The 25884-nt window shown below is 35.6% G+C and overlaps 1 protein-coding gene across 6 annotated transcripts; it reads right to left on the bottom strand.

Moving 5' to 3' along the window:
• Window positions 1–8042: 8042 nt before the first annotated feature.
• LOC134854472 (leucine-rich repeat-containing G-protein coupled receptor 4-like) lies at window positions 8043–19518 on the bottom strand. 6 transcript variants are annotated; one of them, XM_063870750.1, is made up of 8 exons: window positions 18487–19518; window positions 17634–17831; window positions 13873–13909; window positions 13236–13610; window positions 12225–12595; window positions 10707–10960; window positions 10166–10454; window positions 8043–8648 (listed from the first exon to the last, which is right to left on the bottom strand). In XM_063870750.1, exons 2-8 carry the CDS (start codon window positions 17784–17786, stop codon window positions 8268–8270), a joined length of 1860 nt encoding a protein of 619 aa, XP_063726820.1. In that variant the 5' UTR covers window positions 17787–17831; window positions 18487–19518; the 3' UTR covers window positions 8043–8267. The 6 variants fall into 6 exon arrangements, with proteins under 6 accessions (XP_063726820.1, XP_063726812.1, XP_063726829.1 ...); XM_063870742.1 differs by having other exon boundaries at window positions 17634–17818; XM_063870759.1 differs by having other exon boundaries at window positions 17634–17802.
• Between the last annotated feature and the right edge of the window lie 6366 nt (window positions 19519–25884).

Genomic DNA, 25884 nt, shown 5'->3' with positions numbered 1-25884 from the left:
TTTTTTTTCTGCGGATTAAGTCACCGTGTTTGAATATTACGCAATCATGGGTTGAAATAGTCCTCGGGCAAAATTAACAATTTTGCAAACCTCTAGAGTTATATTAAATAATGTTGCTGTAGAATATTTGTAGTCATTTGAACTCGAGGAGCCGGGGGCTTTTTTGAGGGGGTGGGCGTGACGGCATGCTGATGTCAAAATTTTTTCTAGGCTGACCAAATTGAACTTTTGAGCTCTAAAAACTAGTAAAAAGAACTTTTTAGGGTAAAATTTTTTGCACAGCAAGCGTACGTTCGAAAAAACAGGCCAAGAAATTCGCTTTTGAGGTTAAAAGTTTTGACCAAAAATTGCCTTTTTATCACTCTTCTCCCTCAAAATTAACTATATATTGGCGCCAAGGATGTATAGGGAAAAAATTAGGATTGGTTGACCAAAATGAAAGTAGTAAAACAGTACCAAAAGAGGAACCCTTTGGGCTGTGAGGGGGTCGAATGGTCCCGATGATCACTCCCTACCAACCTGTAACTAGAAAGGTCACACAAGTTCATGTGAAATCGCACTGAAACACCGCTGATAAAGAGCTGAATGTCGACTCAGTCTTGCTAATAACTGAAAGGGGGCATTCAAAAGCGAAGTACAACATTGAAGAAAATAAAAATAGTACCAAAAAACGAAAACTCTGATTTCGGGAGTTACGAAATCAGACAACAAGCAAATTAGACGATCAGAAAGTAACTGAATTTAGACAACAATTTGAGTGCAAAATGCGCGAAAATTATTTACAGACCTAAATTAACTTTTGATTGAGTGCACACATGTTATCCAACCACAAATCAGGTTATCAATATCACAGTTGTATATTTTAAGCATTTCGAAAACGTAATAATCTTTTTTGTTTTGCTGTCTTATAACTAAATTACCATAATAGTTTTCATCAGTTTCGTGAAAGTATGCTCTTTTTGTTTTTGTGTAACTTCACTCTAAACAAAAAATTTTATTGGCCCAGTATTTATAGTCTGAATTCTCAAAAAGGTATTGTTTAAATTTTGGTTATTTTACGGTTGTTCCAGTTCGTATCTCTATATTCTAATCTGATGTCGTCTAATTTCTTAGGTCCCCTGATTTTTGTTTGTGAGTTCATAACAATTTTGCGTCAACACTGCTTTGTTTTGGACCAATTGATTATTGCTCAGTTATTAGATCAGATTTTTGCTGGAGCAATGCTCAGTAAAGTTTTTACGGCGGCGCTTGGAAAACTTTTTCGTTTACCATGCGACATCGATGAAAGTGGGCAATTTTCTTTTTCATCTTCCGCCCAGTTTTTTTTGTTTGAGCTAGTTTTCAGTAATTTGGGATAAAAAAACTGTATTTTTGGCAGTATTGAGCAACATTTTTTTTCAGTTCTGTTGTATATCATCTAAAATAAAAAAGCAATAGTTGCCTTCATGATTCCGAGAGAGATTGAAGTTGATTAGAATTATGACCGAAAAAATAAATGAAGCTAAAGTGGGAAAAGTCGGAAATCTGAAAAAAAACTTTTTTTTTTGAAAACCGCCCCACACGCTACGTTCTGCATCGTGTAACATCAGAACTAAAACTGATTTGAAAAAGTTTTCGAAAAAAAAACAGTAGAGAGCTGTGCCGGAAGAGCAGTTTGCTCAAATAATTCAAATTGAGAAGTTCAAATGGCAGAGAACATTTGTTTTATAAAATCAAACACTTTTTGTCGATTTTTTTTCTTATATCGATTTTGATTAAAATGAAAGGCAAAATAATTAGATATAGCGCCATAAAAATATGCATATAATTGTTAAATTACTTTAAAAACTGCACCGTATAACTTCATTTCATTGCGTTTTCTATATAGTTTAGTCTGAAACTCGACACCGAGATAATTTTTTTGTTTCAAAATTTAACCCTGCAAAAAGCAAACAATACATTTTGCGTCTGATGACGCTTTAACAGAAGGAAGCTCCCAAAATTCACTATGAACGAAGGACAGTTTTTGATTTATTCTCCGAGTTTAAATATCAGTTTTCAAACACTTTCTAAGCTTGAGCAAACAAACCTACTAATGTCATAAGGTTGATTGTTTCATTTGGAAACAATAACACAAAAAATACAATTATTAACACAAAGTATTTCGATTGTACGGAAAAGTGGAAACGAGACGAGCCAATTGATAGGAACTGCCTTTTATGGTTTACGGTAGAAAGCGGTAGAACATATAATATCAGTTTTTAAAAACTTTTTTTGCTTGAGGAAACCTAATAAAGTCAAAAGGTTGATTTTTTCCGACTTCACGTTGTTATATGAAGCATTTGGAAACAATATCAGAAAAAAAATTACAAAAGTTAACACAAAATTTTTCGAATGTACGGAAAAGTGGAAACGAGAAAAATAGCCAATTGATAGGAACTGCCTTTTACGCTTTATGGCAGAAAGCGGTAGAACACAAAACTATTGGTATCAAAGCGACGCTCTAAATATTCTGACTTTCTTTTAAGGTCTATGCAAGGGTGCGCAGCTTGTAAAATTTATCAAAGTTTTTATATGAAAAAAAAATCCCTTATTTTGAAAACCGCCCACACACGCTATGCAAAGTACAAAATGATTTATTTCGCATTTATTAGAGATGTTCGAAACTCACAAAATGAACATCATTGTACCCCCATAACTTAACAGAAAATTATCGCAAAAAAAAATGAATTTTTAGCTCAGGGCATCCCAAAATTTCAGAAGCAAAAAGTTCAGTCAAAAACTGCTTATTAAAAAATCAAAATTTGACTGAAGAAAAACATCAAGCACATTTTCTACCACTTTTTTCAAACGTCGGAAACGTTGCTTGCTTTTGGAAAATCTGCTCAGACCAATTTCTGCTCAAGTATCAGGCAAAACCCTGAATATTTCAACTGCCCGTTAATGTCTATGAAAAAAATTTTGATTTAAAAATTGAAAAAACATGCTATATGAAAGACAAAGTGATGTATTTAGCGTTTAGTAACCAAATAACGAGACAAAGTGCTTCAACTTGGCGTATTTTAAAACCGTAATAAGCTGACGCTCAGCGGATAGAAGCACGAAATAAATGCGCGTTAACTATTCCAAATTTCCAAAAATCACAAGAAAAAAATTACAAATGTTATATTTTTTTCAATTTTGAACTCCTCACATCAGTATTTTTTATTGGACATGAGAAATCTGCTCAAACTGGAATTAGTTAGGACGTCAAAATTTATATTAAAAAACCGAGAACACAAATTTGCCATTTTCAAAGTGTTTTGCAGATTAATTGATCCACAATATTTTGAATTGGCAATTTTCAATACCCATAATTATTCGAAAAAAAATCACAGCTAAATTATTTTTATTTGAACATGAACTCTTTATATAAGTGTTTTTCAGATGATATAAAAATTTCTTGCTTAAAACGGGCTAGTTAAGAACTCAAAATTTAAACTAAGAAATACACCAAGAACAAAAAATTATAAATTTTATTTAAAACTCGGATCTAAAATAGATAGCACGTTTGGCGCAGAGGTCAATTTTAATTTCTGGACACAACGCCAGTTATATTTTTGGATGTTGCGCGAAGTTTTAAATTTAATTGCATAGCTGTTACATAGAGGTGAAAAAACGCAAAACATAAATATTTGTCATGCACAAATCATAGCTTTTTTTATGCATGTTCAAGCCTCAAAATCTAAGGTTTTGCATGGCAGAAAGCGGTAAAAATATAACTAGAACAAAACTACTCGTTTCAGAGCGACGCTCTGAATGTTGCGACTGTCCTTTAAGGTCTACGCAAGGGTGCGCAGTTTGTAAAAACCGTCCCCCCACACGCATAGAGCAAAGAATTTAATAGACAAAAAAACATGCCTCAATTCAAATAGGGACGACTTCTAAGACGGATTAAAATTACGCGTTAATAGCACACAACATACCGCCCGTCAATTATCCAAAAATGGGCAAATTTGCTATTTTTAAACCCCCATTACTTTATCAAAAAATATCATCGTGAATTTTTTTCGAAGTTGAGCTCAAGACGAAATTTTTTTAATGATTAAAAAATTCCGTCAAAATGTCTGGTTAAAAAGTTGAAAAAGCCACCCTTAGTACAATTATCCGTCACTTTTTTTTCGAAAATTGGAACAAAAACAATGTTTATGAGTAAGAGAGTGATTTTAAAATTTCATCATTCAATTACTGAGTCTCATCGTTATCTTTAGCATGACAAATATCTGCATCGCAAAATCCCGCATATTTTGGCAACCTTTCAAATTGTAGAAAATCACAGAAAGTCTGCTTAATTTTTGATATTTAAGTGAAGCAAACAGTAATTATTTTGAAGGCTGTAAGTTCTCAAAAAATTTTAGAGTTATACTTTGATTAATTAGACAAAAATACCTGAACAGAAATAAATTACAACTTTGGGTTTCGAATGAAAACTCTGATGCACAATGGTTGATCAAATAACTCTAGCTACTTTCTAATTAAAATAGAAATCAAAACTTGTTTTTACAAAAAATGCAGAAAAAACTTATTTGTCAGAAATGCGCTCATCCTGGCCAAGTTTTCCTGGTTTTTTTTTGCCACTGACTTCTTATTTTACGCGGGAAACCTTCAGGTTTTGCCGAAATTCTACTGCAGTTCGTATCACAAAATTTCTACATTTCAACCGCAGATTTTACAATGCCTGAGCTTAAAAGGTATAGTATAGGTTCAGTTTGAAAATCAAAGCAAACTAAGTTATAAGAGTTAAAATTTATAAATCAAAAATAAAATTTGTAGTTTCAAATGATTTTTCCTGGTGACAAAAAATCTTTGAGTGTTCAGAGAGTTAAAGCTCTGAAGGGAGTCGTTCCGCTTTCACTCTAAATCTGCTACCACGGATGACTCAATTATAATTCTATTCATAATTTCCTTTTAATCATAGTATGTAAAATAACAGAAAATGTACATGCCAACACATACAGAGTGGCTTGAGTTATTGCCACACCTCGATAGCCAATCAGATCAAAGATGAATCCACCAATCACGGCGTTACCAATCCATCGGCCTCCTAAGTTGCAGATGTTCAAATTCCAGCTGGATAGCAACGCACGATAGTCGCGATTCTCGTCAGTTAGCGAATGAAGGTAAAAAATGTCGTCAAGAACCACAAATCGTGAAACGAAACTAGACGCGTTGCAAAAACCAAAACAGGCCAATGCAAAAAACGCACAGATGTGGGTGCATAATTTACTGGCGTCAAATATTGTTATATAAACCAGAGATAACGAGCCCAGTAAACCAAATACAGGGCACAGTAAAAACACAACCCATTTAACATTTCCTCGACAGATGAAACCCAAAATAGGCGCAAGTATAAGAGCTGCAATAGGCGTGATAGTGAAATAAAAGCCCAATTCTTTTTCTGAGGGGTCCAATAATTGGGTTAAAAGCGGTGAAAGGAAAACACGTGATAGACCAGTTGTCATGGCAGCGACTATGAAGGGGAAGCTGGCCAACTGAATGTCAGGAATGAGACAAATTTTTATTATGGTGAGTTTGTTTTCATTTGACGCGGAAGATGGTTTAACTGGTGTTTGATTCTTCGTATCTGGAAAATACAAAACATAGTTTAGAGAAAGAGCGTCTTCGGAAAGTCTTTAATAATTTGAACAAATCTGTGTTTGAACAAGTTTTTTGTCCGTTAAAAGCAGACCGGTGTTAATTTATTCAAAATGAGGATAAATAAACTACATTATTTGAAATTTCTGAATTAAAAAAAAATCTGGATCATTTTCATGTCGGCTCTGATAAGTTTCAATCAATTTTCAGATAGGATTTTTTTCATACATCCATATTAACGTATTACATAGTTTATTATTTGATAGATTCTCCCTTTTCTCTTATAACCTTGAAACTTATTTTTCTTACCAGATTTTACTCGAAGTTTTTCTATTTCTGATTGCGAATCCTTTTGGTACGAAAACATTACCAAAGCAGAGATAACTGCCAAAATCATGCCCAAGCCCCCGGTAACTACAAAGGGTAGATAAAACCCCACCCAACTGTAAAGAAGCGCCGCTAGAATAGGGCCGATAATATATCCAATTTCGAATAAAACTTGAATGGAAGCGCTGATGTTGCCTCTTTGATTCGGAAATAACTTGAAATTGATTGGTATTATTACTGAAAGTGTGAAAGAAACTACGATTCCCATTAAAACTAAAACTAACCCATTCAAAATTATAAACGTAACTTTTGATGCAGCAAATCCTGTCAGGCCAAAAGCGCATATTAAGACCGAGTAAAGAAGATAACTGAGACAGAATGTTGTTTTATAATTCCATACATTGATAAAATATGGTAAAACTAGTCCAGAAATTAAACCCAACAGGTCATAACTTCCGGATACGATACCAGTAGTAGTTTTGGACAGTCCTTTCTCGGAAGTTTCGGAGGGGTAAAGTAATGATTTCTGGGATAGGAAAAAAGCTGCCACGAGAACGAAAGATAATGTGCAAGCCACAGTCAAATACTTTGGGAAAATATAACAGCTTTTCTCCATTTTTTTGTTTTTAATCTAATTTTTTCACTTTTTTGATTTTTACTAAAGAACACAAAAGAAGGTATCTGACATCCAAAAACTCTTAATAGTTTGATTGATACCGCAGAATATTGAGCAAATTTGTTACATACAAGTGCTTGTTATGAACACCAACTGATTACTTGACCTGATGGCATAGCTGACATTCAGTGATGAGACAACGCACCGAACAGATTGATTTGAATTAAATATCAGCTAAATTTGATCAATATTGTCAGAGATTATCTGTAAGTCATAATCTATACGTTAAGACCGAGTTGAAAACCATTCTTCGCTTTGAACTAGTATTTGAGTTTACAATACATGTTGGTACAAAATAAAAAGAGTTATCCATTTTGATTTAGAAAAGATGCATTTGTTTTGACTTTTTTCAATATAATTATAGTATAAATTTAATTTCAACTCTCTTTCTTTTTGGAACGAACATAGGACAAAACTTTCAAGCTTAACCAGAGCAAAAAAGAAAAAAATAATATATAAATTTTTTTTAAATATAAATAGTAAAATCCTGTTGTAGCTCGGCATCGGATTAGTTATTTTCAATTCAGACCAGGTATTAGATCCCCTGCTGACTTAAATAATTTGCGTTTTGCTATTTTACGACATTCATTATCGGTCAACTAGGCCTGAAAGTTTTGTAAAATTCCACTGTACAGTAGTTTGACAGACGCTTGGCACGAGAGGCTTATCTAGGATTTTCTTGAAGGATTGTGAGATTTTTATTAATGGTTGATAAATTTGATAATTTTTATTTTTGGTTGACCAATTTGATTTTGAGAGCTCTCGTTAAATACCATTAAGATTCTTATTTAGGCAAAATTTCTGCTACACTGGCCAATATTAGAACAAACAGACCACCAAGTCTGTTTTTGGGCCCTATTTAGAAATTTTTGGCTAAATTAATAGAGTTTTTCTGAGTCGAATCCCTGAGGAGCTGAGGCGCCCCCACTTAAATCTTCCCTGCTTGTTTTGTATACGGTATGAAATTGCATGCTAATGTGAAGGTTTTGAGGATTCATGAGTGAAAGCGAGAAAAAAAAACAAAGTTTTGCAATCACATAACACCATACTTTCAAATAGTTCAAAACAAAAAAAATTTAATTTCCCATATGATGACGCTGAAGCATTCTAATCACAAGCAAAAACAATTGCTGTAGAAAATCATTTTTGACCTGTTTTTTTTTCAGGTTTGCCTACTGCGCAAAAAATTGCCAAAATATGGCCCTTATATTGATTTAAACAGGCTCGACTAATCCATTTAGTCATACAGGAAAAGGTCAACAAGATTTTAAAAAATCAAATTGTGCTTACAAAGATTGACAATTTTTTTCTGAAAATCTAGATTCGCTCATGATTTATACGGATTTTGAGGCTTTCGCAATAAATGGGTACAATAAGTTTATAAAGTTTGTAGTTGACACAAAGTTTATTGGCCATCTAACCAACCAGTCAATGATATAGTATAAATTTGAACAAGTTATACATTCGATATGTTACTGCATCTCGCGGAGAAATGGTTTAAAAATTGATACCAAACTTTAAATTTTAGTGAATTTACGCATACATTTCTCTTTCTATCAAAAATATTTCTTTCACGTAAGCCAAACAGTTATAAACATATAAAAGGCGTTTTAAATCCAGCACAACCTATAAACTAACAGAGTTCGGTCTTTCAACTTTCGTTGGACAGATCATTTTGTAGAAACTCCGGCATCTTATAATCTCCTTGTTTTGGCAAAATCGGTGCCTGGTTGTACTGCAAGCTGTTATTGTCGCTCAGTTCGAAAGGAGATTTGCCTTTTTCGTTTTGGCGCCCTTTCTTCTTATTGAAGACACAGATCAAAATTGCTATTCCAAAGAGAATGAAGGAAGCTATGAAAAGAATGAGTGAAATTGTGAGAGATGTTGTAGGTGAGAAGTTGCAGTCTGTTACCGAAAGAGAGACGGAGATGAAGTCCTTTCCACGTGGGTTCGAGGCCATACATGTCCACACTCCGGCGTCCTGTTCTGTGAGGTCTCGGATGACGAGCGAACCCGCTTCCAGAATTGAAGTCTAAATATAATGATAACTAATGCTTTTTTGTTCCGACTTTCGTACCGAAAGTAACGGAATATTTGTGCTCGTGGTGGGTTTTTTTTCTTCAGACAAATTTCGACTTATTAAATAGCCGTTTTTGACGGAACTTTTTTGTATCATTCGAAAGTTTTTGTTGTCCTGAGCTTAAATTTGAAAAATTACTTCACCTGTGCAAACTTTTTGTGAATTTATGGGGCTTAAAGATAACCATTTTGGTCAATTTGGGACAATCAACGCGCTGTTTATATCGTGATATCAACGCATAAGCGGAGATTTAATCAGTCTTAGAAATCGTTCCAAATTGGTTCAAGGAAGCTTATATGCCAAAAATTGATATGTCAGTAGGAGCAAAATCTATCACTTTCTACTTATTATGGCATGTGGGGGGATGTTTTCACAAAAAAAAATCTCAAAATTAAAAAAAATAAATAGTTAATTTTTTTACATTTAAACTTTTCATGTTTTTACTGCTCCATAGACCTTAAAAGGCAGTCGGAACATTTAGGGCTCCGTCCTGATACGAGCAGACTTATTGCTCTTCGAATGATTTTGTGTTGGCTTAAACTCATCTAATAATCTAATAAGGTCAGTAAAAACAATTTTGCGACTCACCCGAAAAAAGTTTCGTAAATACAAGCAAAATTTTTGAGCTTCTAAACTACCTGTAAGGTCGTTGGTTCCATGGTCCATTCTTGTTGGCTTATGCTTCGCGGATAAACCACCTCAACTGAATAAATTATTTTCTTAACTAGAATTTTGTATAGCTTAAAGTTTATTCATCAAGGCCGACTTTTTCTGCTGAAATGCACAGCTGGAAAACAATTCGATGGAAAAATCGCAACGCTTCGCAAAATGTTCTATTTTTTGTACACTTTTTCTAGCGATTTTTGAATAGAGCAGTTTGAATTTGAAAACAGTTTGAATTTTATCAATTCATGGATATTTCAGAATAGTCTGAATGTCTAACATAAAGTCCAGACAATTGTTGGGCTAGTTTTTGGGTGAAAAGTTGAGGCAGAGTACACGTCTTGGAAAAGTTGCCAAAATTTGAACTCTCCCACAAGTTCGAACTATTGTGACCTTTTCATGGATTGTTTTCCTCTCTTTTTCCGACTACTCGGCTCAAAAAAAGGCTAAGAAAAAAGTTTGAAGTTTGCCATTAATTCCCATTTTATCCTAACTTTACATAGATAAGAAATCGCCAAAAACGTTGACCAGGGATGATAGCTTCCATTTCTGTTCTGAGGTCATATATTTTCATTTATCTGTCCATTTTACTGGTTTTTTGCCTGGGTCGAGGTCTTAAACTTATGTTCAGACTTTCGCTACCAAAATATGGCATTTCCAGAGTTTCGCGACCGAGGCGGATACGACGCGACCAAACATTAGCGACCAATATTCAGTATGTCCAGAATTTTGCAACCGATAAGTTCCAAGGTGAAGATGGCGCGACCCCGAAATAGAAGCGGCCGGCGCAACCCGACATGACTAACCTTGGAGTTATTTTCAACTTTGTTTCCCTTGAAAGACCAACTGGTTTGAGCGAGAGGCTCAGCTGTGTTGTAGCAAGGCAAGTAGGCTTGGTGACCCTTCTGCGCTTGCACTTCAGAAGTGGTGGGCACGATTTCAGGCGCAGCACACACAAGACTGTCTTTAGACCGAAGGTCAGTTAGCCGAATGCCTCTGACGCCGACTGGGTTGAGACACATGACAGATGAGAAGCCTTTGGATTCGTCTTGTTGGCTCGCCCATTCGTAGAATCTCTCCATCGCACAATTGCATCTGAACAAAATTCAAAACCAAATTATAGTTTGAACTTGAAAATCATTAGCATAAAATCGTTTCAAACTCGTAAAAATGTTTATTCAGTATTTTCGAAGAAGCTCGAAATTTTTTCATAATTTATAATTTTTCTATTTGATTTTTTGATTTTCTACTTCAAAATAAGAATAAAGTATTAGCTTCAATTAAAGCGGAATATCATAATTAGTTTCATAATTTTTCGTAAAATCGTCAATAATCTCCAATTCAAACCTGATTTTGTTTTCGGCCAAGTTGACTCTGAAGTTATCGAGCTCATCGAACATGACAACTGTTAAATAAGAAATAGAATTATGACTGAGGTCGAGCGAAAGTGCACTATCTTCTGGTATCTCCTTGAAGGCTGAGGGGTCAATGTCCTCTATCTGGTTGAAAGAGAGATCCATGGTATCGATGCCCTTGATTGACCCCAAGCACAGTGCTGGCAGGAAGCGAATCGAGTTGTTTGACAAGTCCAATTTCCGAATCTGCACAAAAATAGGCTTTTTTTACTGGAGAAGTAACAATGCTTGCACCATAATCGTTATATTAATCAAACCAGAGGCGGATTTAGGGAGGGAAGGCGGAGGTCGGACGCTTCTCCCCCCTTCCCCTCAGGAATTCGACCCTTACTTTTTCTCCTTTTAAGGGTACTTTTTAAGAAATCATTTTTTGGCCAACGGACCCTAAAATTTTTCTAAAAGCGCATTTACTAATTTTGAGAGGGAGCGCGCCAAAAAGAGCCCAAAAAACGAAAGCTTTATCCGCCCCTGAAACAACCATACTTATATTCTTTACACATAATCCTTATGCCGGATCTTTTAACATTTTTTGGACACAACAAGACCCAAAAACAGTATCAATCTGGACATGATCATGACAGCCATATTTGGTATGATAGGGTCACTTACAGCCGTGTGGAGCTGACTATTAGCATGTGTGTCAATTAGCATATGCCCATCTGGAAAAATGCAATTGACTCGTTCAATGCTACAAAGTTTGTTTTCTCAATTTTTCTATTTTGAAGTGTCCACTTTTTTGAATATTTTATTAAATTGAACATCTGATTCAGGCTCTTTTACATTTTGCCAACCCCCTCACCCCTCCACATTTACAAAAGTTGCTATTTTTAGGATACTTTATACGCTATTTCGGCTAAATACGTGATTTTTTGCAGTTTTCACCTTGCAAGAGTTTATTAGTTTTTCAAATAGTTTTCTCCTGACTAAAGAGAACTCCTGACTGAAGAGAACGAATCTGGGAGTAAAAGTTTATAGACGAAAATGCATCTATTGTGTGAGTTTCAAAAAACTGAATAAAACAAAAAGGGGCAAATTCTTTGTCACGTGATCGTAGTACAAGGTCGGCGCTCCAGAAACATTTTTGAAAACAGTTTTTTTAAGCTCAACAAAATTGATTTTCCGAGATCTACCGAATTACTATAAAAACCCTATTTTGCCAAAAGAATACCAATTTTTTGAGCACTTTTTTGAAGGTTTTGACACTAGAGCTTATTTTAGTACATTTCAGCCCCATTGGAAAAAATTGAGCAATAGTTTACAAAAATGAACGTTTTTGTAAGTAAAACCAAAAGGAAGACCCTTTCGTTGATCAGTGGGTCGAAACCTTAGAGCTTGGGGGGTTGATACTTTAAATCCGCCTCTGCTTAAGTCATTATTCGAAATGTTATCGAAGATGATCAATCGAATCAGTCTTCGATGAAAATATTAAAAGCCTGAATGAATGACCCACCCATTTCAACGACTGCAGTGCACTTTTCGGAAAAGTCCTGATTTTGTTTCCTGCCAAAATCAAACTTTTAATCGTTCCTCCAGGTCCTACAAAGACACCGCTTCCAACTTCCTCCAAATCATTGCCACTCAAATCGATGTAATTCAAGTCTTTCATGTTCGCGAAAATTCTCGGAGGCACTCTTTTAATGTGATTCTCGCTCATGTCGAGGTGCATAAGAAACTCCAGCTTGCTGAGAGATTGAGGGAAAATTTTGATTTCGTTGTTGGCGCAATTCAGCGCCTGTAAATTCTTGACTGAGGTAAAGAAATTTTCGGGAAAGGACTCAAGTTTGTTCCAGCTCAAATCCAGTTCAACCAAATTCGGTGCACCTGTAGAGACATCAGTTTTACAGACATCATGGTTTTCCCATCTTTGGATAAAAAACAGGACGTATTGTTTTCTTTCATCTCATTTTTGAGAGGAAATATTTGCTTTGAAGTTAAAGACTTGGTAAAACTTTGTCATATAGAGTAACCATTTGCTGAGATGCTGTGCAATATTTAGGACAAAAAATTGAAAAGAAAAGAACTGAAATTAAGATTTTTTTTGGTAACAGGAGAGCATTTTGAAATTAAACAACCAGTTAAGTACTGGTAGCCTAAATAAGACAAGCTTAACATTTGTTACATTGGATTGGGAGTGTTTTTTGTAATATTTTTCTTGGAACCGCAATCATGTTTGAAAGAGTTTTATAGAAGAGACTTTATGAATGCAAAATTGCTTTCAAGTCAATTAATTTGCATGAAAAACTAACAAGCTTTCGTTTAATATTTGTCGCAACAAAAATTAACCATTAAATATTAAAAGCTTTCTATTAATATTTCAGAATAGTCGCAACAAAAAATTAACCATTAAAAAATAAACAAACAGTGGTGCCAAAAATGACGTGAATCATCTAATCGGATAAGATACGCTTCGATTGTCAATCAGCTTCATGAAAATATACTACAGTAATGATGGAAAACTTGCCTGAAAATATATTTTTACTGAGGCGTTTGATTTTGTTGTTGCTCATAACCAGTTTGAGCAACATTGGCTTGTTTGCAAACAGCTTCTCAGGGACTTCACTCAAATAGTTGTCAGATATATCCAGAGTTTGCAACATGTTGAGTCCATTGAATGTTCCTGGGTCCATTTCTTCGATGTAGTTGCGCTGGATGTTTAGCAAGTCCAGACCTTCTAGGTTTGCGAATATGGAGGAGTCTAGTTTAGTGATGTTGTTTTCGGAGATCTGCACCCGCATCAAATAGGGGAACTTGATGAAGGGGGTTCCAGAGATGATGTCAAGGGCGCACCTGGACATTGAGAAGAGGAAATGGCCACTGTTGTTTCCCAAATCTACCTCTGAAATTAACCAATTCGGAATTTAAGAACATACTTTATTTTATTTCAACAAGGCTTTTGGATATTCTATAGCAATTTTTCCAACAATTTTTTTCAAAAATTTTTAGAGATAATTAACCATTACCATGTTTATGATTACTATGATGAGCTAGGAGGCTGAATATGACATTTTTTTCCAAAATCATCAAAATTAGTTCTTAGTTTAACACTAACTTATTGGTGAAAAGTCATTTGAAGATGAGAATCGGCAAAATATACTCACTGTGAAGTGACTCGAAGTCTGTGAACAGTTTTTCGCCCTGAAACAAAGTAGTTTTTGTAGCATGTGAACCCGATCGCCATGTATGTAGCAGAGAATGTAACAATCATTTTCAATTTTTTCATTAATTTAAATTTATTTATTTTATTTTTTTTAAAGTTCTATTGCCGAAAAAAATGAAACTGGTTTTCTTAATAAACTGGTTGTTACATTCTCTGCTACATCCTCTGCTCTGCCGAAAAAACGCAAATTTTTGGCCCAAATTTTTCACAAGGTGCTCAAAAACAGCATGCATTTTTGTTGACCTGTTTTTCAAAAAATTGGCTGCCGCGCAAAATATTTTGGTCAAAAAAGGTTTCTTATTGTGTTCTGGGAGCGCTCGGAAAACAATTTGACTGACCTAGAAAAATAAGAAAAGGTCGCAAAGTTTTTTCGAATTATCTCAAAAAAGACGAAGGGGTTCAAGAGTGGTATCATATTAAAACCCTTCTAGCTGTGATTCGATTTCTTAGAAAAAGCTGAAACTATTTTTCGCAGTGGCGAGAAAAACGGGTCTATTTTTTCGGTTTTCAGACTAGTTTGGAAAATATTCGATAAACAGCTTGCCTTCCAATTTAATTCGATTTACATAAAAAATACTTCTCATTCCTGTTTATAACTTATTCAGTCAAGCTTAACTTAAAATCAGCATGAAAAAAAAATTGAAAAAACATTCAAAAATTTTCGAAATAACAATTTTCATGTTTTTTAGAATTACGTTTTTCCTTTGAATTATTTTTTGAATTATTGTGATCGGAATTTTCTGGGATGTTTGCACAGCAAAGAAATATCCTTGTTGTTCCGACCATTGAAAATGGGCAAGATTTTTGTATTCAAGTGTGTTTTTTTTTGTTCGGGTGTTTTTGTTCCACGGAAAATCAAGTACAATAAACAATGATTAGACTGGGTTGAGTTATATATAAAAGGCTTCCCTGCGTCGAGGAAAACCAGTTCAAATTTTTTGATTTTTGGTCTCGTTTCGAGCAAATAAAGTGAGCGAGCAAACTTATTTGAATTGCTTAAAAGCTTTCTACTAAGAGATTTTCTAGTAATTGCAAAATGATGAAATTGCAAAACACTTGAAAGTTTGAAAAACTTGAAAATTAGCTTTTGAATATAAATAACCTCCTTTTTTTGCTCAGCTAATTTTATCACACCACGCCGAAAAAAAGACAAAATTCGGTAAAAAAAACTTTGTATTTTTAAAGACTATCGTCGGAACAATTTGTCCTACTTGCACAGTAACCGGCTATCCTTGTTTCACATTTGTGAACTAAAAGCGGTATTATCGCAGCCGGATATTATTTCTGGTGGTAGATTGTATTTTCTAGAAAAAGAGGAGCTCAATTTACTGTACTTTGCAGTAATCATTGAAGTCAAAAATAACTCTATTTACTGCTTTAACTGTAAGTTATCGTTACTGAGATTCTTTCAACTGTATGTATGGTACTTCACGCTAAACACTGTTTCGAAATGTGGTTATACAGTATTCAGTTTTGGCTATGAGACTGCGCTGCTGATATATCAGGGTAAAATTCTGAATATTCTGACATACTTTTTAGGTCTGTGGAATAAGTAATCTTTTCTGGGAACTTCGAAAATTGATAAAACTTTGAAACAAAAAAAAGAGGAAACTTTTTTGAAAATTATCCCTTCGTATGTAGAACAAAAAATATCAAGTGTTGGTTCTGAAATCGGCCAAATACCATTCTCAAATCACCATAGAATATTATTGAGCTGAAATGTTCAAGATCAAGACATAAATAACGTAGTTATCATTAATTAAAATATGACTTTTAAAAAAATCAATTTTTGTCTTGAGAGAAAAAAATTACTATACCTGTAAAAACTACTAAACACATTTTGTAACGTTCGGAACTAGAACAACCTGTTTTTCAAAGTAAAAGATATAGGCGATTTTATTGAATGAGATACTATTTCGTCAAAAAAATAGTTTGTTTAGTTTTTGGGCTATCATGATTACACTATGAACTAATTTCGCAACGGAAGTCAAAAGTAAGTTAATTGAAAAAAGTGGCAAGCTTTTTTGTTGAAGTCATAGATAGCTTCAATCAATCACCAATGAAGAAAAAATTGGCGCCATCCTAACAGAAAAAACGGCTCAACGGTGTCAATTGATTTTTTCTTACTCTACAACAATAAGTTTTGACAAATTTTGATAAATTCGAGCTTTAGACAACACTAAAAAACCAGTTAGGTTGAGCTGTGAAGGCAATCGATTGATAGCAGCTAGCATTTAATCAATCACTCCATTTCTGTAAAAATTGTTTGATGTGGGCTCACAAAGGAACCCGGTCTACAGACTGTTTTCTTACAAAAAACCAACCAATTGGCATATTTGTCGATAAACAAGCCCGTGTAAAATGTTTGAAGATGATTTTATTGATTTTGCAAATTGGCTTGCTCAAATTTGCAACTTTGCTTTGCAAAATAAACCGAGTGCTTTTGGCAAAAAACTTGAAAAATTTTTTTTTGCAAGATGTTAAATTCCACTTAACCAGCGTAACTGAGCGAAAAAATGACAGTTGGTTAACAGAAAATAAACTCACGGGGAAAAATGATGCAAAACACGATGCGTCATTGTTTATTTGCCCAATAGTTTTTTTAAAAGAAAACCGACTTTTCATACTTGCTTTTTTCAGGGACCAACTATCGTACTTGCGCTCAGTTTAAGCAAAGCGCAAGAAATCTGGTAACTGCGCATTCGCTCACTTGCCTAATTGAAATTTTTTAAAAGTACAACTAACATTTTTTTCAAATTGTTTACTTGTGCTTAGTTGGTTTCATTTTTTGGGCCCTTAAAAAATCGAAGTAGAAAACATGTGTAAAACGTTCGCTGCCCTTTAGAACTTGTAGCTAACACAACAAAAAAAAACGAAAACATTTTGACCCTCTCACCAACCAAAGGAGACCATTTGCTATTAATCTATGAGATCCATTTTAGGCCGACCAACCCTAAAATTTTTCTGCAGGCGGCGTCTTGGGCACGCGCCGAAAAAACGCAAGTTTTTGGTCGAAGTTTTCCAAAAAATTTCCAAAAAAATTTTTTGGTCAAAGTTTTCCTTATTGGTCAAAAAAAGTTTTTTAGATTGTTCTGGGCAGGGGAGGTGTAAAAGAAAATATTGATATCGCAATTATTGCCAATAAATACAGTTAAATAATTTGTTTTTGAGATTCCTCAATGAATTTTATTTATTGTTGGAGACAATATCTTGCAGCAACGTATGATCGTAGATTTATACGAAAATTCTTACTTATGAGCTGACCTCGGTGATTACTATTGGATAATGAGCTGCACAACAGCAGTTCGCGAATAAAATAACATTCACATTGATCACTCGAGTTAGTAGCCTTATAGAAAATCCTTCCGATGCATTTCGAATCTTAGATGTTTTTGTTTTTCAATAAATCATATTGGGATTTAAATACAATCAATCAGATTTTGCGCAGAGAATAAAAGTTTTCTTTCAAATTTTTCACTGAGAAATAAATGCAATAATTGCAATTATTTTTTGTTAAGGATTCTTAATAAAATATATTTATTTTTGGCTAAAATATATTTAAAATATATTTTTACTCCCCTCTGGTACTGGGAGTGCTTGGAAAAAAGTCAACAACGTTTTCGAAATTTTTTTTCAAAATCCCCCCCCCCCCCTGATCCGCCCCTGAGCGAAAGAAAGCGGGAAATGAGAGATGATTCTGACCGTTGGTTCTTGCATTGTGCTGCCGCAGAGTACATCGAATTGTCCAATGGAGCAGTTGCACACCCCTATCACTGTTCCTCTGCACGATGCAGTCAGCAGAGAGAGCACTAAGCCGAACAGACACGAACAGCAGGGCACAAACATCCAATGCATCGTTGAACTGACTTTTCTGTAAGAATTTTTTTCTAAATTTTCAAACTGGAGTGAACAAAGGAATAATATGAAAAATATTTTTTCGGTTATACCAAAACCAACATGACGAGAAAAAAACGATTGTTTTTTTTCAGAAAGTTGCATTCATATGATGGATTTGGCTTTAAACATTATCTTTTATCTATTATTTCCTTTTTTTACTTTAACTTACAAAAATGTGTCAAAATAATTTAATAATTTTTAATTTTTTTAATTTTACCTTTTTGCGACATCAAATTGATGCATTCCAAGTTGATTTTGAGTTTTTTTTTTCAGTAGAATCTTTTCAATATTTCGGTAAACGACGTAGAGACAGGTCTGCTCTAGACACTGAAGTCAATAGGCAATTATGAGGCACAGTCAAACAAACAAAACCATCAAAGTGCAGGGGAGGATTTAGGGGGAGAGGACGATCTTCCCTCCCTCAGGGATTCGATCCGCTCCCCTCGAGAACATCCTAGATCCGTCCCTGCCAAAGTGCGTTCACTTTGTTTGTTTTACTCGTTAATAAGTAAGTTTAGTGTCTAGACCAGATCGGTATCTGTGTCACAATCCAATTTTGTAATAAAAATTGTTTTTTTTTTTCACATTTTTATTATTCAGATTTAGTGGAGGGAGGGTGTATAACCAAAAAGACGCAAAATTGTTTCCAACGACTCACTCCAACGAAATCAGTGAAATAAATGAAATTACTGATGGGGTATTTCTATTGATAATTAGAAGAGGCCAAAATCAACATTTTCCAAATCTAAGATTTTAAATAACTTCGTATTTAGATTCAGGTAAGTTTTCAAATCACACGCTTCCTTAGGTAAAGGTAATTTCAAAGTTGCTCTCCGGGGTTTCTAAAGAAGGGGCAATTTAAAACAGGACAATGTAACCAATTTACAATAGGGTCGGCCAGACTTCGAGCGACATTCAAGCTCGCTGTGCCAGTGAACTATACTGAAGTTTGAATTTCGAAATATTAAACGAAACAGCCCAATTTCACCTGAGCCAATAGCTGGGGATTAGGTTTCAATCTTGGCCAAATTAAAGCCCCCGATCAATAAAAGAGGGTGGTTGAATCTGGGTGGTTGAATCTGGCATTATAGCTCAAGAACAAACCAAACGCTCTAGCAATTTATTTGCAAAATAAAGCTGGAGCGAGGCACGAGATTTTGAAGCAGGCTCTAATCAATATTTATTGTTTTCGCCAAAATATTCAAGACTGGCACTTTGAAACTGGTCTTAACTTTCTCTGATTCTCGTGATCCTATTCAATAAAAATCGAAAATCAAATATAATTCTTCTATAAAACATAAGTCAAACGTAGAAGTTCAACATTAAAGTATTTAAGGGGCGGATCTTTTTTGAACTGACGGATGGTCATTTTTCTGGCAATGAAAAGACTTCATTTATTAAAAGCTGAAAAAAGATTTAAAATTTCTTAATGAAAAGGTCTTTTTAAAATCATTTTAATAATACAAAGCATACGTCACTGTCATTTTAACAGAATTAGTTAGTCACGAAAGTGCGACCGAGTTAAATTTAGAATTTGGGGAATTTGTTTGAACTTGGGTGTATATTCCATTAAAAAATCACCCCTCTAGCTAGACAAAGGACTGAAAAATAGGATAAGCGGTTATTTTAGTGAATTGGATTCTTTTTTGTCTCTGCTGCTCCGGGTCAGATGACGAGAAACTACTTTTGGGTCTATGGATCGACAGAATGATAAAGAACTGAACATTTTATCTAGATTTCAATTTTAAAAACCCTCTTACGTACTTTGGTCATTTAATTGACTGAAGGCCCTTATTTCGTACCCCTGCGTCCGCTCAAGTACGTGAACAATTTGGTATCTAATGCACCTTATTATTTTAAATGGAGGCGTCCAAAATCCCCAGTGCTCAGTACGCCTATCTAGATTTTATCAACGGGTCAATTAGGTCGAAACAAGAGACAGTTTTAATCAAGGCTGATTCTTTAGACAAAAAATAACGGAATTAGTCATTATAGTAAAAAAAATACTGACAGAACTAAAGAAAAATTTTCAAAAATGTAACGTGGATCCGAAATTTTTTTATTCAATTAAAATTAATGTGAAATATTAATTTCTATTTTCGATGACTTCAAAACTCGATTCAAACAAATCAAACCTTTTGTTATAAGACGTAAATACAAATCATATCATTCTTTGTCGGAAACAAGGATTGAAACAATAGATGGCGCTGATGATTAAGGCGCCGTCAGAGTTACAATTTGAGGCAAAAAGCGGTCGGTTTGAAGTCAAGAAATTTAGCAACATTGGCGCTCGTTTTGCAAAATTCTTGTCCAAACTTTTACTTCAAAAACGGGTAATTTCTTGCTGCATTTAGTTACTCAAAGATTATCTAAGAATAACGTGACCATTTGCTGACAAATTTATATCAGAGCCTTATTTTGTGTAGTCCATCAAAATTTAAGAAGAGAATAATATTTGGGCGAATAGCTTAGAAATTGTTTTTATTGAGAGGTACTTTATATAGTAAAAACGTCAATTATTAGAAATTTTTCACTTTTGTCTAACTTCAACCCAATTTGAAAAAAAAACGAGTTTATCCAATATTAACATTTTTCTCTACCCAGTACACCACAAGACAAAATCATTAACGTTTTTCTCTATCCAGTACACCACAAGACAAAATCAAACAAGATTTTTAAATAAGGGTGAAACGCTGAAGCTTGTGTCTGCCATGTAACGCTTAGTTCTTAGATGGTTTTGTCAAAGCATCAGTTTTCTCTTTCGCAAGAAATTTTTTAAAAAACGATTTTTTGAAATCATCCCCGACAAGCAATGCCAAAAAACAGTGATGGTGTCTGCGCCCCTCAATGCACTTATTGCTTTTTACGTTGCCTCCACTTTGTCATAGAGAGCTATTTCAATTCATATCAGTTCATCGTTTGTAAACTGACTAGATGTCAATGATGTCATTCCAACGGTGCTAATTAAAAACTGGCAGGTACTGGCCAACAACGTCGTCTGTCATCCTTGGTGTGGCCTCTATTTCGCACTCTTATGCTATAATTTGAAAGATTAAGTTGGCTCATCTATTTATCCGAAAATGGTTTTAACACGTATCGAAACGGATGTTTAAAATGGTGGAGCCAACAGGTCCAAGTGGGAGAAAAAATCTTTTTGGCAAAATCGGATTTGGCCAACAAAATGCAGCAATTCGCCTATGTTTTGGGAATTCTGGTTTAATCGCTTTCAATGGGGCGTGGTCGCCAACTACAGATTGAGCCCCAAAGACTTCTACTTCGCTGGGACGTGACTGCTAGGAGATGTGAACAGAATTATCCGAATGACGAGCGAACAGACGCTAAATTCTAATCTCTATCTGTGCCTGGGGGAGAAAAGCCAGGACGAACTTCACAAAATACGGCAGCATCTTGATCTGGGGGCAACAAGATATCTACGCTATGGAAGCGGACTTCAAGAAGGAACGGAATGAAACATATGAAATTTTTCAGCTACTGTCGAGAAAGAAACATATCGATGAGTCGCTTGAGCCATTCCATTCGGTGCTCAGCGGTCTGGCAGCAAGATGCAGTTTTGGCACATTGGATGAACGAATTTTAAAATATGTTTTCATCATCAACATGGTTAATCGCAAAGCCCAAATTGAATTAAGTCGGTCAACAAAAACCCCAGAAGAAGTGTACAGGATTGCTTTGTTTTACGAGCGGGGGGAAATGTACTTCATCGGTACCAATGGGGGTGGCCTACAAATTAGGACCGAAGCCGTCGGAATCATCCGAGGTGGTTATCGGAATAATCGCCCGCGCGGTAGAGGACAGCACCCCGCGCGCGGATTCCCCAGATGGTGAATGAATCCTATCAAAAGGAGAAGCTGTGATCAACCAGGATCCACACCGGACCATAGGAAAAGTGTCACATGCAACTACTGCCGGAAAACCAGAATTATGAACGTACGTTCAGAAGGAAACAAACTAGCAATCGGGGACGCGGAGCAGTAAACTTAATTCACGAAGAAGGAACGATCGACTATTCTGAAATACCGGAGGATCGGACGTCGCAAAACGGAAGTTCAGTTGGTTGGGTGAATAGATCGGAAGCACCGTCGCATTCTTGGGATTCGGATAGCTCAGGCAATTGTTTGGCGATGTCAGTACGGTCTAAGAGCTGCACCGAACTAAAGGTCGCGGGAGCTCAATAGCCCTTAGGAATCAACGGAAAGACTACACGCGTATGAATAGACAGTAGATCATCCATTTCAATTTTTACCTTCGGAGAGCTAAAGAATACCCTGGGCGCGCGAAATGTCAGGTTGAAGTATCTGATACCGGAAGATAACGAGTTCCGCGACTATGGAAATAACCCGCTGAAGCTGATGGAAACGATGAACGTACGCCTGAGTCAAATGGCTGGAAAACTACAAGGGTTCGAGTGATAGTGGAAGCAAATGACCATCAATCATTGGATCACACCTGATGGCCAATTTGGGATTCAAATTAGTTCAACAGAAGCCAGAGGGAGCAGTGATGTCGATAAAACAGGATGAAAACAGCGAGCAGAAGATAACACTGAGCTCGTGGCAGGAATATTTTAGTACGCAATTTTCAAACCTTTTTCGTAGGGTAGGGAAAATAGAAAATTATACATTACAGGCGGGTTTTTTTGAGAATTGAACATTTGCAAGAAAAGGTGGACACGAATGAAGCAAGGGTGCATCGAAAAATTGGAAGAGATAAACACTTTGTTTCGCATATTGTCACCACAGTTGAATGGATGGGTCGGTTAAACTAGCCGTTGAGTCAGTAGCATTGAAAAAACAAAGCATAAGAATATGTACCAGATGCCCAGATGCCGAACGTAGAAGAATTATTGGGTACCGTGGGACAAACAATCAGTGAGAAAAAACCGCAAATTTTTGTTTCGACAAGGGACTTAACGTACGCAAATGGACCGACTCTTTTAAGCGCAGGAATATGCGTTCAATGCAATTTTTCACTGACAGGAGAGAAATCGACCATTAAAATGGGACACTGACGCCCAACAACAATGCCCGCAGACATTCAAAGAACAATGGATAGCATCTTTCCGGAGTTTCCGCAGACACACCCGTTTATAGATGATATCCTAGTTGTCACGAAAAGTTCAGACATCGACCATGCTGTGAAAAAATGAGTACGTATGTACCACGGAATGATTAAAAAGTTAAAACAGCAAGTAGCCAATATAGTCGAGCTTAGGCATTTTGACGTACATAGAAACATTCGAATAGTCTGTGATGCAAATAATAACGGCCTGGGGCGGTATTGCAACAATTAGTCATCCAATCAAAATAACAAATCATCCAATCAAAATGCAGTATGCAAATTTTCGACCGTAGCGCATGCAAATTGACCAATCAGTGAAATGATATTTGCATAAGCCGACGGTCAAGTGAAACGGAAGAAAATTTAGTTGAGGCTATTATTCATTCAAATTCAAGTTGTTGAAAATCTTACAAGTCAAGTACGGGGACAATGGATAGATAGGGGACAATGGATGGAAAAAATTAGAACACTATTTAAAACGGCATCCCAGTTTACATAGTAGCGACAGCAAAATCGAAGAAACAACAACATCTGATCTGGAAGCAATTACAAAAGAATCAAGATAAAAAAAAACAATGTTTTTTCGTTACCTTCAAGAAAGTGTTCCTCCAGTTGATCCCAACAATTTAATAAAGTCCATGTTAGCACGGGGATAAAAAATTTTAGTAAACTCACTTCGCATCAAAGCTTTTCAATTTACAACTCTTAGAACTTAATTATAAATCGGACTATGAACTTACTGCCATTCGTGATATGATAAAAGAGAAAGACCCAAACATACATAGAAAACATACGCCAGGTTACTTTGCCCAATTTGAAAATGACTTATGCATCCGAGAGAACGTCGTTTGTATGGACAATAAGTTAGTGATTCCCAACAATTTAAACACTGCCATTAACAACCGCATTCATTTTTACCATCACGGAAAATTGTAGGTTTATCAAACTGCCAAGGAACATTGGTACCCTTATCATTATTGTTCAATCGAAAACATAGCAGAAAGATGCGCAGAGTGTACAGTGTCTGGTAAGAACTTAAAATCTTTAAAAAAGAAAAGTAACAAAGAAAAATTAATTAAACAAAAAAGCTAATGAGGCAGCTCAACTTTTTTTGCTGACTAATTAGTAACTTAAGCGGATCAAAACAGTATGTTTTCGTGGCGGTTGATCGCTTTTGACGTTGGCCGTCGACGATAGTGTGCGGAAATAACCGATCGAACAAAATATTAAATTTTTTAAGAACTTACATAGTAACCCATGGAGTAACCCGAAATATGTCCAATGATGTGAAGGTGTTTTGCAACAACGAAGCAGCTGAGATAATTAAACCGCCTGTCAATAACCATTGTGTAACCAGATGTGTAGAACGGACAATAGGTAGTTTGAAAAGCTCTATTATCAAGTACGCTGGAGAGAAAAATCAGCAACCAATGGAAAAAAGTTGAATGAGCTCTTGGAGCGCTCCGGTTTTCAATTAACGCTAAAATTAAACTGAAAACATTCAAAGCACACCACGGACGCGAGGCGAATAAGATCCTAAGAAATCTCTCCGAAAAATCATCAATACAACATCTAGGTTGGTCAAGAGTAATAAAAGACGAATCTGCATGTTTAGATAGCAACGATCCCACGGTGCAGGATGTGCCACACTCAGCGGATATTAATGGGGGGGGGGGTGTATGCTCAGAACTTGTGTATGACATAACAAGCCGCAATCACCAGCGGAAAATTACGGAGGGACAATAACTTAACCAACAGGACGAACCAATGGTTCGCAAGACGGACAACGTGGAACCGCAACCGGGCCCACCACGCCAGCATTACCAAGATACTGGAGACCACAGGTATAACAAACTTAATTACAAGGTGAAATCAGAAAGCGCACATACAATTACATTAGAAAATGGCGTTGATGTTACGAAGTCGGCGGTTGCAGCTTCGAAAAATGCGAGCAGCAAAAAGAGAGTATCCGCGGGATTGCCTCAGCCACCTAGGCCACGGAACCTGAAGCAACGCAAACAAACAATCAAGAAGGAACCGATGACGAAATCACTGGAAAAAACAGGCCGGAAATTCGAACCGGTGAGCGCATCGGAGAGTGAGGAGGAATGCGAGAATCTCTGTTTATCAATAACAAGAACAATTTTCATCATTGAGTATATATAACTTTGTTTCATTTTTCTCACAAGAGAGGAAGTGAGATAGAGTGCTATTTCAGTTCATATCTGTTTCATCGTTTTTAAACTATCTCATTGTCGATTATATGTCATTTGAACGGTGCTAATTAAATACAGCCAGGTACCGGCCAACTATGCCGTCTGTTACGCTTGGTGTGACCTCTATTTTTAACTCTTAGGCTATACTTTGGAAGATCAAGTTGGTTCATCAATTCATCTGAAATCTGAATTTACACATATCGAAACGAATTTTCAACAACTCAAATTAAAATGATTTCTTAAAAATTTGCATCATTTGCATCATCGTCAAACACTTTTAGACTATATAAATATTCTGTCCAAAAAATTTCAGTTAAAAATTCGAATCTTGTTTTGAGCAAAAAAAAAACAAAACCTGGAGCAAAATAATACGAATATTTTTCTCACAAGTTAGAAAATTGGTTCAAAAACTAAAAAAAAAACAGCTTTTATTACTCGTTAAGTTTGTTGTTAGTGTGTTCCAAAGTATTTCTCTAAGTAGATTCCAAAACAGAAAAGGGAAGACTTTGCTTTGGCTTCTAGAACAAAGCCTTCTCTCCCTTGGTCTGTTTTGCAACTTCAAATTAATCACTGAACGTAAGTGGGGCTGAAGGTGAGTCCGCAAATGTCTTTTACATGGAATAGACTATCATTATTTAACAGATGTGGAGCTATCTGACGAAAGCGTATACAGTTTGCTTTGGAAAACTTAAACTTCCGCGCTATGAATCCACTTGTTTTTCAAGAACTGTTAGGTTAAATAGCTTAAATGTTTGAAATTT

This window comes from Symsagittifera roscoffensis, chromosome 1 (genome assembly GCF_963678635.1).
Source record: "Symsagittifera roscoffensis chromosome 1, txSymRosc1.1, whole genome shotgun sequence".
NCBI lineage: Eukaryota > Metazoa > Xenacoelomorpha > Acoela > Convolutidae > Symsagittifera > Symsagittifera roscoffensis.
Note: the sequence above shows the minus strand (reverse complement) of the source record. Positions and strands in the feature narration are given on the sequence as shown.